The following is a 12,313-nucleotide window of genomic DNA, read 5'->3' as shown; positions in this document are numbered from 1 at the left end:
CAGAATGCCCTGATTGTCATGTCAAGTTTCAGGATTTGCACCCTTTACTGAATGGGAAGACGTTCAGTAACCCTTACTTAACATGGGATTCACTTCACTATATGGGACTGGACAGTGAGATGAAACCTCCGGATTCTAGGCCAGCTCCTATTGAATCTCTTAGTGATGACCTTTTGAAACTTAAAGAAAACTTGAGGGAAAAGGGGAAGAAGCTACTGAAAACTTAAACCTAAACCTTAAGTCTTAAACTAAAGAAGTGATACACCAAAGAGGGGTATGGAAATGTAACCCACATGTAACAGAGAGGATAATATAGCTTTATGAAACACAGATGAAGCACAACTTCCTGTAAAGGCTTGCACAAATGATTTATAATAAGGTTTTCCACTGAAACTACAAAAAGGAAGACAAACTAATACCGTCCTTTGACTAATTTCACCCAAAAAACATGTTATAACCTGCAAAAAAACTTACTGTTCTACACAGAGGTGCTGAAATGAGACAGAAAACAGAGAATAATGAAACATTCACAAGTTAACCTATCCAATCATTTTTAAATGCACACAGAAATTGTAGAAAGGAAAAGGGGTCACTGATAACTTCACCAAGCATAATCACATTGTTGCAACCTGTATTATATGTCCAGAAATGAATTACAGACTCTGCAAAATGAAGTCCAGGGCTTAGAGAAAAAGCCACAAAACCTCCATCTACACAAATCAAAACCTCTAAAATGAATTGAAAAACTCATACTTAACATCTTTTTTCAACTGCATTTTACCAAAAGCCATAAATGTTGGGTCGGATTCAACCCCAAAGGCCAACTTGAGTCCTTGACAAGACTTCAAAAAGGTGTACAAAATAGCCCAAAAGGCATGGTTTGATAATATCACCAACTGCCCCTCATAAATGTAGCCCCAAAACTCCTGCCAGACTCCAAAAGTCCTCCGAAAGCAATAATTTCCTACCCCCAAGTCTTATCATACATGACTCAACACTTAATCAAAATGATCTACAAAATATATGTCTCTTAACTCTTTTAAAAAGGAAAATAAATAAATATTTCCTATCATGATACTTATTAAATGATTTATATTTTAAATAAAATATAAAGCATCTAATATCTATAATTTAATAACTTTTTATAATATGATTTACACTTTCTTATTTTAATAAGTATTAGTTATTATTTTTTATATAAAACATTAAGTAATAAGAATTAATTACTTAATGTTTTTATAAAATAGCTAACATTTATTAAAATAGCAAAAAAATAAATTATATTATAAAAAGTAACTAATAAAGGAAATATATATTTAACCTTCTAAAAGAATTAAACAAAACAAAACTTTGCAAAAAAAAAAAAAAAAGAGTTGAGTTCGGGTAAGAAGACTTCGGCAAAAGCTTGCAACTATTGGGAAATTAAAATAAGGCAAAAAAAAAAAACTCCCCCCTAAAATCTCGAACCTCAAATTTTATGCAAAATGAAAAGGGGCGGATTAACATTGTGAAACCCCTAACTTTTATTTCATTCATACATTTTGAGCTCGCATATGGGAGAGGAGAAAGGGTTTGAAGAAGATGGAGCTCTGTTGTTTGATCATTTCAGGCCTATTGGTTGCTTCTTTTTACCCACTGCCTACTCCTCCTTTGGAAGTCTTTTGAGTCGCACTTGGAGATGATTAGTCGGCCTTGTTGTTTTCATTTTGAACCGCCACATTTGGGAACATATCTTCAACCTGCAGAATGTCGTCATGGAGGTATGCTTGCTTGTTATTTGAAATCAGGTTTCATGGAAGATGTTGAACTCATTTTTTATATAAAACACCCAAAAGGGGTTCTTGTGCATAACTTCATTTGTTGAAAGCTTCATGCGACTGATATATGTGCTGAGAAATATTGATTTGAGCTTGCTGTGGCTCCCTCTGTTTGCTTGTTGGGATGCTCATTTATAGATTTGAATTGGTTTCCTTCCTTTGCTGGTGGTTATCACATGTACCATTGCTTTGAAACCCAAGTAGGGTTTGTTGTAATGCTGAAAAAGGTCCAAACTATTATAATCTGCCATTGTTTGAGAGAATGTTTCCATGTTATACACCTGTAGGTTGCATTTTTAGAACCCGAATGGGTTAATTTTGCCTGAATTTGCCATGATACTTGCTGGAAGTTGCTTGAACACCATCATGTATTTGCTCATTCTGGGAATACTGGGTAAGAAAGATATATATCATTTTTTTTTTTTTTGTGTTCATTCCATGATTATAATGCTATTTGAATGATGGATGCTGCCATGAGGGATTCAGTGTTGTTCTAGTTGTTTTCGAACTCACTGTTTGTGTATTTTCTTCATTGCCACTGATATATTTGCTGAGAGCTCTTGATTTGAGCTTGCTGTCCCGTCATAGTTTAGATGGATTTAACAAATTTCTTACATTTTAACTTGTTCCTTGGCTGCAAAAATTTCCAGCTAGTAAATACGTTCTTCAAATACAAAAGAGAAGTGATATTTTTGGTTTTTATAGCGACTGGTTCTTTGTATTGCTTGCTTTTGTAACATTTTGCTGGTTAAAATGTTCTCATCGAGCCATCAGCCGTAGATATGTGGCTTTGGTATGAAACCCTTGCTGTGATTTGGCTTTCTTTACTGTTGTTGCCGCCATTGGTAGTACTGGAGGCTGTATTGTGTGTGCTTCACACACGCTATTGTAGGTGTATGCTTCAGCATTTATCATTTTTACAAAGGTTGTGTTGGAAGATTAATTCTGAAAGTTATACTTGTTTCCATATTCAAAGACAAAACAAAATGGGGGTTCTCCTGTAGAATCAGCTTCTGTTTGATAGTAATTTTGAGAGTATCCTGCTGCCTTCAAAGTATGAGATGGATATTTGGAATCCACACTTCCTTTTCCCAATTTCATTTAATCCTGCTAATGAATTTATAGGAGAAGATTCTTTTTTCATTTATAGAAATTGGCATTCTAGCTCTTATGCCTTGTTTACACCAAGTCTTTACGACTTTGTAGCTCTATATTGACAATGTTCATGAAGGCGAATCTTATGCTCTAGATTGTTGAAATGCTGAGTTTGATTAATATAGATTTTAATTGTGTATGCTCTCAATGTCCATTTCTGTCTATAAAACAATCATTCTTGTCATTATATCACTGTTTTGTCCTTTGATATGCATGTTTAAAAGATGCAAACAGCATTCCTCGGTATCCCTGTTTGCTTGTTGCACATGTCTATAAATAACTTGATAATACAGATTTGTTAGTCTATTCATCTTCTCTATCTCGTAGCATATCTTATGAGGTTCGAGCACGGGCTCGTGACACTCACGAATGGTTTATTTTCTTTTAGCATTAAATGCCAATATCTTGTTTGTTTTCTTTCATGACGGGATGCATTGACAGGTAGGATATGTAGTTGTAGAGGTAGGTAGTCATTGCTTAAATCCCTCAGGATCTAACATTAGTTGCTTTATGTTTTTTGTAGCTGCTAGAGAGCGTGGAGCTCGGAGCTGGACCAGTGCGGTAGGAGAAGAAACCATAACCAGTCAAAGCAACAGGCAATGACTGGTTATCTCTATTCCTATTTCTTTCATGTATATATTTATCTATTAGTGTATTTCTTGATGAAAGAAAAATTAATCAATTATCCTCACGGCTTGTGTGAGACTTTCTCCATTCAGCACATTAATCCATTTTATGTTGTAAAAATGAAAACTGTACATATCAGTGATGATCTATACAATGAACATTTGTATCTCTTTTGCACATGGTTTCATAAATCATTGCAAGATGATAAAATGAATAAAAAATGAATACTTTCTTTTGCAACGTTTTCAATGATGTCACTTGAAGTAAAAATTCAGCATGTGTGAAATTTTGGTAACATGTCACATTAGTAGATAGCGATCAGATCAAATAACGAAAAAGGTGCCTCACAAGGTTCTTTGGTACATTCCCATTATTCCACATTTGCAATGATTATTTAGGTGTACTAGCTTGGCACAATTTATGGATTACTATGCACACAATAAAAGTCAAGATGACATTATGCGAATGCCTATGGATGGTTCTAAATTTAAAAACATAGAAGATAGGTGGTCAATATTTAAACAAGAACCTCATAATTTAAAGCTTTTATTGGCACCAAACGGTGTCAATCCATTTGGAGAGATAAGGTCTGTTTACTCAGTCTGGCATGTTTTTGTTATTAACAATAACATTCCTCTTTGAATGTCTGTAAAGAGGGAACACATAATGTTGGTAATGATTGTACCAGGTATTTTTTAATTTAATAGTCATTTAAATTAATTTATAAACATAGTATCGAAATGGTCGTAATAATTATGTTTTGTTTATGTTCATTCATCTAGGTAAGTACCAAATAAAAGACATGAATGTATATATTGAGCCCTTGATTGATGAGTTGTTGGAGTTATGGAATGGGGTCACAATGTACGGCATCTCTAGACCAATTGGTGAAAGGCAATTTTAATTTTGTGCAATACTTATATGGACTATACATGATGCCCCTGGACAATGTAAAGTGCCTTGACAATTTTTGAAGTTTTATTCTTGTTTTCTTGCCTTAAGAATTTTTCAAACACTTCCCTTGCAACCTTAGTTTGCTGATGTTTGTTGTTTTGCTATGATTTTTGAATGTCAATGATATTGAGGAATACAAATGAATGCAAAATAACTGATTGGAAATCAAAGTGATATGCAACTTCCTTTTATTATTTTCCAAATGCAAGTACATGAAATTCTAATGTAAAATGCACACCTACAGCCAAGAGGTATTTTCACAAACGCTTGGCATGCATCCTATGAATGACTATGCAATGAGACATTTTTACAAACATTTGGCATACAAACTGAACAGCTGAATTAAGTTGATTTCCCTTCTATACTTCAATGTTTACAATGACTAAATACTTTGGTAACAAAAAGACATATATTACTTGTCAAATGTATCCATCTACAATTGCCAAATGTAAATACCAAAAGAACCTGGAATAAGTAGCTAAGATGACATGCTTTTTGGCTTTTCTTTTTTCAGATTTGCTTTTTCGGACTGCTTTTTCGCTTCTCTTTTTCATACTGCTTTTTCGGATCTTCTTTTTTGGACTGCTTTTTTGGCTCTACTTTTTCGCTTTACTTTTTCAGATCCACTGCGAAAACTAATTCCTTTCTCCTTGCCAACTGATGTCAAAAATTAGATGCAAGGGCTGAACAAAAATCACTAAATATTATCTCCCAATTAATCACAAATAAATTGGCTGAATACCAATTCTTCCACTCCCAACTAGAGTTGATATCTCACAACCGAAATTGGTACCTTAGAGTCTTCAAACCCTCAAGCAAGTATGCAAGCACTAAGGCTCTAAGTAAAATAGATGAATATGCAACTCAAGATGTGTAAAATGACCCCCCAAAGGCTCCTTATAAAGATTTCACAAACAACTCCAAGAAGCTTCTAGAGGAATCCAACACTTTATTCTTTTAAGTGACTTTTTGATATTTTATTATGTTAGTCACTTTAATATTAAATCAATTAAATATGAAGTTACTTTTTAATATTTCATTGTTTAGTAACCTTATAAGTAATTAATTTAATATATCTTTCCCCCTTATTTCTTCCTTTTTAGCTTCCGGGGAAAATAAAGGCTAAAATAAAATAAGTAGCTGGTGCCTATCAAAAAGGGGACATTACAGTCCTCCCTTCCCGAAATTTCTTGTCCTCAAGCAATTGCAAACTCGAGTGCTGTAAAATTTGCTCATTCTCCCATGTGGCATCCTCTGCAGGCAGATCCTTCCATCTCACCAAGTACTCCTTAATCACTCTGTTCCACAATTTCCTCTCTCTGACATCAATGATCTCTTTGGGCACCAAGACCAAATGTCCCTCCTCATCAAGTGGTGGAAGATCCGTGGAAGAGATAACTTGCTGACCTAATGCCTTCTTGAGGCATGAAACATGAAATACATTATGAATCTTGCTGCTCACAGGCAGCTCTAACTCATATGCTACCTCCCCAATCCTCCTCGTAAACCTGTATGGACCGTAGAACCTTGGTCTTAGTTTCTTTGCTCCACTCTTTTTAAGAGAGGATTGTCTATAGGGCTGCAATCGTAGATATACCATATCACCAATCTCAAAGCTACGCTCAACCCTGTGTTTATCTACATAAGTCTTTTGCTGATTCTGTGCCATTACCAGATTATCCTTGAGTGCCTTCAATATATCTTGGCTTTCTTGAATCCAATATTTTTCTTTAGGTGCCCTACTCTCACCAAAAGCCATCTCCACAAATGAAGGTGCATTATACCCGTACAAGGCTCTGAAAGGACTCATTCCAATGGACATATGGTGTGTGGTATTGTAACAATACTCTCCTAAATGCAACCACCTAATCCAAGCCCGCTATTGTCCTGCCACATAATTACGCAAGTACCCCTCAACCCACTTATTAACAATTTTTGTTTGCCCATCAGTTTGAGAGTGATAACTGGTACTGGGTGTCAACTCAGTACCTATCAGTCTAAACAAATCCTGCCAAAAAGCACTTATAAACCTGTTATCCCTGTCGCTGACTATGTTCTTAGGTAGCCCATGCAATCTAAAGATCTCCCTGAAAAATAGCTCAGCCACCTGTGAAGCCCTATACTCTGTCGGAATAGTAAAGAAATGTGTGTATTTTGTGAGCCGGTCTACCACAACAAAGATGTTGTCTCTCCCCTGTACCTTAGGTAGGCTTGTGATGAAGTCCATCGAAATGCTCTCCCACTTTCGCTCAGGAATGGGCAAAGGCTGAAGTAACCTAGCTGGATGTGTATGCTCGAACTTATTTTGCTGGCTAGTCACGCACTCCTTCACATGCTTCAACACATCATCCTTGAGGCTTTTCCATGAAAACCTCTCTCTAGTCTATCTATAAGTTTTGAAGTAGCCCCGATGACCTTCTAGGGGTGTATCATGGCAAGATTGTAGTATTTTCTCTTTCAATTTTGATTCTAGTACCAGGTAGATCCTATCCTTGTAGTAAATCACATCATCAACTATCCTATACCTGTCATCCTGAATCAATCCATCCTTCAACTCACAAGCAAATGTATTCTTGGAGTACTCCACCAGTAAGATGGATTTCCAATCTGCCGAAATCTCAGAGAGTGAGCAAGCTGAAGGCCTCCTGGAGAGGGCATCTGCAACAATTTTCTTCTTCCCCTTAACATACTTTATGTCGAAATCATATGCCTGTATCCTACTAACCCCCTTTTGTTGTCTCTCGTTCAATTCCTTCTTCTCTAAGAAGTATTTGAGACTGTTATGATCTGTCCTCACCAATAATTTTCCCCCAACTAGATACTGTCTAAACTTTTCCAAGGCATGCATAATGGCGAGCATCTCCTTATCATAGATGGAGTATAGTCTCTTAGCTCCTCAACTTACGGCTCTCAAAGGCGATAGGGTGTCAATTTTGCATCAATACTGCACCAATACCTTCCCCTGAAACATCACACTCTAGAATGAAAGGCTGCATGAAATCAAGAAGTGCCAACATTGGACAACTGCTCATCAGCTCCTTGAGTTTATCAAAAGCTCGATGCGCCTCTGCTGTCCAACAAAATGCACCCTTCTTGGTTAAATTTGTCAAAGGTGCCCCTAACTGTGAGAACCCCTTAACAAAACGCCTATAGTAACTGCATAGTTTGAAGAAGTCCCGTAGCTCTGTAAGTGACCGTGGTGTGGGCCAATCTAGAATAGCCTATATTTTCTCTTGGTGCACTTGGACACCCTTTGTACTGATCACGTGTCCCAAATAAAGAATCTTTCTAAGGCCCAACTCACATTTTGAAGCTTTAGTGTACAAGGACTGCTCCTCCATGATGGTAAGGATCTCATCAAGCTGCTACAAGTGTTCTTCCCAAGTTTTATTATATATGATCAAATCATCAAAGAATACCAAGAGGAACTTACACAACTAGTTGTTGAATATATGATTCATAAAAGATTGGAATGTGGCAGGTGCGTTAGTTAATCAAAATGGCATCACCAAGAAATCGTAGTGCCCATAGTGGCATCGAAAAGCAGTCTTGTGCACATCTTGTTCCCTCACTCTAATATGATAATAACCCAATTAAAGATCAATCTTTGAAAAATATACTGTCCCATGTAACTCATCCAATAACTCATCGATCCTGGGTATCGGGTACCTGTTCTTGATTGTTTTCTTATTGAGGGCTCGGTAATCTATACACATTCTCATGGTCTGATCTTTCTTCTTCACCAGGATCACTGAAGAAGCGAAAGGGCTGGAGCTAGAACGAATGTGTCCCATATCAAGCAATTTCTTGATTGCTTTCTCGATCTTATCCTTAAATTTCTTAGGATGGCGATAAGGGTAAGTAATCACTGGCTTGGCCCCTTCTTCCAACTCAATAGTATGCTCGAAGCCTTTGTCTGGTGGCCTCCCTAGGGGTATCTCACCAAAAACCTTATCATGTTTTCCCAATAGCTCCTTGATGTCAATGTGGACTAGCTGTCCTGAATCTGTAGATTCCTTAGGAGTGATTACACACTCTACTACCCAAACTATGTCATCATGCCTGAAAATACTCTTCATACGTCTAGCTGAAACAATCTTAGGTGCTTTAGATGCCATATCTCTAAGCACCACTCTATGCCCATCAGCATCTCTGAACTTGAGTTCCATGGTTTGGAAGTTTTGTGAGTACTTCCCTAATGACTGCAACCATTGGACCCCAAGTATGGCATAGATATCACCCAAGTCAACCACATAGAAATCATCTATAACTATGTGGTTGCCCATCATAATAGACAACTGTGGAATCCATTGAGTACAAGCTATCTTACGCCCATCAGCCACCATCACATTGAATCCCTCAAAATACTCTAGAGGAATTTGTCGCTTGTTCATAAATGATGCATCAATGAAGTTATGAGTAGCTCCACTGTCAATCAATACTGCTATCTGATGACCTTGTAGGACCCCACAAACTTTGAAAGAGTTGAACTTAGGAGTACTGGAGATAGAAGCAATGATCTCATATGATTTTCCCCATCTGAACCGTTAGTGTCTTCCCTTTGAGGTTCCTCTTCCTCAAAACTGCTCTCATCATCTAATATCACCTCAATTAAGTGAGCCTTGCCTTTCCCTAGGCAATGGTGTCGACTAGACTGTTTCTCCTTGCAATGATAGAAAATCCCCTTAAGCCGACACTCCTGTCTATAGGCTTCATCAAAGTTCTCCTTATGACTTTTTTTTTGGAATGGCTTCTTCCCTTTATCCTTATGGGATGTGAAAGGCTTGCTAGGAGCCCTAATGCTAGATGTAGAATATTCCATGTCTCTAGTCTTCATGATAGCATCCTGGAGAGAATCTGGTTTGAAGGCCTTAACCCAACCACAAACAGGCTCCATGAATCCCTCAATGAAGAGCATAACCAACTGTTGTTCTGAAATATCTGTCACCATAACTGCCAACCATTGGAACTCTGTGATGTAAGCATCCACTGAATTAGTCTGCCTGAGTTGTGCTAACTCCCTAAAGTGGAGTTCAGGATCCTTACGATCAAACCTGTCAATGAGCTTCTGGGTGAATTCCAAATATGAAGTAATGTTGGCATGCCCCAAAGTGACAAGTCCATGGTACCACCATTCATGTGCTTCACGTTCCAAATGGAGTGTGGCGTACTGGATAGCCTCTGTTTCCAACATAGGATTGAGTTGCAAATATGTGTCGAGCTTCTAAACCCAAGCTCTAGCTGTACCTTTGTTACTTCCATCAAATGATGGTAAGGTTAGTTTTCCCACCTTACGCTGCAAGTCTTGATTTTGCACTCCCCATTGATTGTTTCTTGGTCTATTTCTCAATTTAAGACCACAAAAGTCTACTAGTGACATGGCAGCCTTGAAATCATCACCTAGAGAGTTGTACTCCCTCAAATAATCACCATATCCCTCTTCTCTTACTTGTTGGTCATGATTTGCAGCACCCTGTTCTCTCAAAAATGTAGGCATAAGAGGCCTAGGAGTAGCTCTACTTGTTGTTCTAGCACTGCTTTGAGCTGTGTCATTATTTTCTTGACCCCCATTGTGTCCATTCTGCCCATTAGTTCTATTATGGTTCCTATCATTTCCATTGTTTCTATTATCTACCAGCTGTCCAAGGATAAGTGACAGTTCTTCTCTTCCTCTTGCAATTTCATCTCTCAACTCCTGTTGCCCTCTTACAAGAGCATTAAGCATTTGTTGGGTACTGCTTTCTTCCATGAGTTCTAAAGGACTTATGCCCTTTCTTGCCCTGTTATAGAATTTATCCAAAGGATTTATGAATGGAACATTTGGAAACTCTTCACTCATAACCCGTACAGGATGGCAGGAACTTTAGCTCTAATACCACTGTAAAGTGCCTTGACAATTTTTGAAGTTTTATCCCTGTTTTTCTACCTTAGGAATTTTGTCAAACACTTCCCTTGCAGCCTCAGTTTGCTGATGTTTGTTGTTTTGTTATGATTTTTGAATGTCAATGATATTTAGGAATACAAATGATTGTAAAATAACTAATTGGAAATCAAAGTGATATGCAACTTCTTTTTATTATTTTTCAAATGCAAGTACATGAAATTCTGATATAAAATGCACACCTACAGCCAAGAGGTATTTTCACAAACACTTGGCATGCATCCTATGAATGACTATGCAATGAGACATTTTTACAAACATTTGGCATACAAACTGAACAACTGAATTAAGTTGATTTCCCTTCAATACTTCAATGTTTACAATGACTGAATACTTTGGTAACAAACAGACATATATTACTTGCCAAATGTATCCATCTACAATTGCCAAATGTAAATACCAAAAAAACTTGGAATAAGTAGCTAAGATGACATGCTTTTTTGCTTTTCTTTTTTCAGATTTGCTTTTTCGGACTGCTTTTTTGGATTTTCTTTTTCACTTTTCTTTTTCGGACTGCTTTTTCAGATCTGCTTTTTCGAACTACTTTTTTGGCTTTGTTTTTTCACTTTGCTTTTTTGGATCCACTACGAAAACTAAAACCTTTCTCCTTGCCAACTGATGTCAAAAATTAGATGCACGGGTTGAACAAAAATCACTGAATATTATCTCCCAATTAATCACAAATGAATTGGCTAAATACCAATTCCTCCACTCCCAACTAGGGTTGATATGTCACAACCGAAATTGACACCTTAGAGTCTTCAAACCCTCAAGCAAGTATGTGAGCACTAAGGCTCTCAGCACAATAGATGAATATGCAACTCAAGATGTGTAAAATGACCCCCCAAAGGCTCCTTATAAAGATTTCACAAGCAACTCCAAGAAGCTTTTAGAGGAATCCAACACTTTATTCTTTTAGGTGACTTTTTGATATTTTATTATGTTAGTCACTTTAATATTAAATCAATTAAATATAAAGTTACTTTTTAATATTTCATTGTTTAGTAACCTTATAAGTAATTAATTTAATATATCTTTTCCCCCTTATTTCTTCCTTTTTAGCTTCTGGGAAAAATAAAGGCTAAAATAAAATAAGTAGCTAGTGCCTGTCAAAAAGGGGACATTACAGACTAACACATTTTTTTGGTATGTAAAACCGTTAACGCATATTTTTCATTGTATGTTTAAGTTGCATGTAATAATTGTAAATATGAATCTTATGCTACACATGTCATCCAATCATACACGATCTTGTAAGTTTTCAGACAAAGAGAAAATTTGCAAGTCCAATTTGTGGTCCAAAGATGAAATCTCACCATTCAAAAAGTTTAGGAAAGCAGGTGTTCGATGAGCATAGACACTTTCTCCATAGAAATCATAAGTATCAAATTACTGAAAAACATCTTTTTGATGGGAAAGAAGAGACAACATCAAAGCCACAAAGAATGACACCTCACATGTGGAAGTTGGAATACAATAGAATGAATTGTCTAGGTAATGTCATTCCATCTGATGCAGGTTTTCGTATGAAATTTAAATTTGGATATTGTCTTTTGTTTACTAACGATATGATTGATGTTCATGAAGTTCGTCAAGGAATCAATGACAAACTTCCAAAAGGACTTAAAAGCTATCATAGATAATTTAGTAGGTTGCCATACTACAAGCACCTCCCAATCGTGCATTTGTTTGATGCTATACATATTGAAAAGAATGTAACAGAGATACTATGGAAAAATATTGGATGGAAAGCATGACAAAGAAAAATTGGTCAAATTTTGCAATGACATTGATCCAATCATGAATTGAATTTTTTCGT

The 12,313-nt window shown here is 36.6% G+C and overlaps 1 protein-coding gene across 1 annotated transcript; it reads right to left on the bottom strand.

Annotated features, from left to right (window-relative positions):
- Positions 1–6,432: 6,432 nt before the first annotated feature.
- LOC149541867 (uncharacterized) lies at positions 6,433–10,392 on the bottom strand. Its single transcript, XM_089795662.1, has 6 exons — positions 9,801–10,392; positions 9,055–9,734; positions 8,223–8,938; positions 7,510–7,709; positions 7,079–7,340; positions 6,433–6,910 (listed from the first exon to the last, which is right to left on the bottom strand). The coding sequence occupies exons 1-6, from the start codon at positions 10,390–10,392 to the stop codon at positions 6,433–6,435; spliced, it is 2,928 nt and encodes a 975-aa protein (XP_089651788.1).
- Between the last annotated feature and the right edge of the window lie 1,921 nt (positions 10,393–12,313).

This window comes from Cupressus sempervirens, chromosome 8 (genome assembly GCF_028749045.1).
Source record: "Cupressus sempervirens isolate cs-2001-9-10 chromosome 8, ASM2874904v1, whole genome shotgun sequence".
Classification (NCBI taxonomy): domain Eukaryota; kingdom Viridiplantae; phylum Streptophyta; class Pinopsida; order Cupressales; family Cupressaceae; genus Cupressus; species Cupressus sempervirens.
This window is presented reverse-complemented; position numbering and strand designations above follow the sequence as displayed.

Coding starts and splice junctions, on each gene's coding strand:
- LOC149541867 (XM_089795662.1), bottom strand. CDS start 10,392: ATGAGTGAAGAGTTTCCAAATGTTCCATTCATAAATCCTTTGGATAAA. Junction 9,735..9,800: donor ATTTGATGGAAGTAACAAAG/GTACAGCTAGAG, acceptor TGTTGGAAACAG/AGGCTATCCAGTACGCCACA. Junction 7,710..8,222: donor AAGAAAACAATCAAGAACAG/GTACCCGATACC, acceptor CAAACTATGCAG/TTACTATAGGCGTTTTGTTA.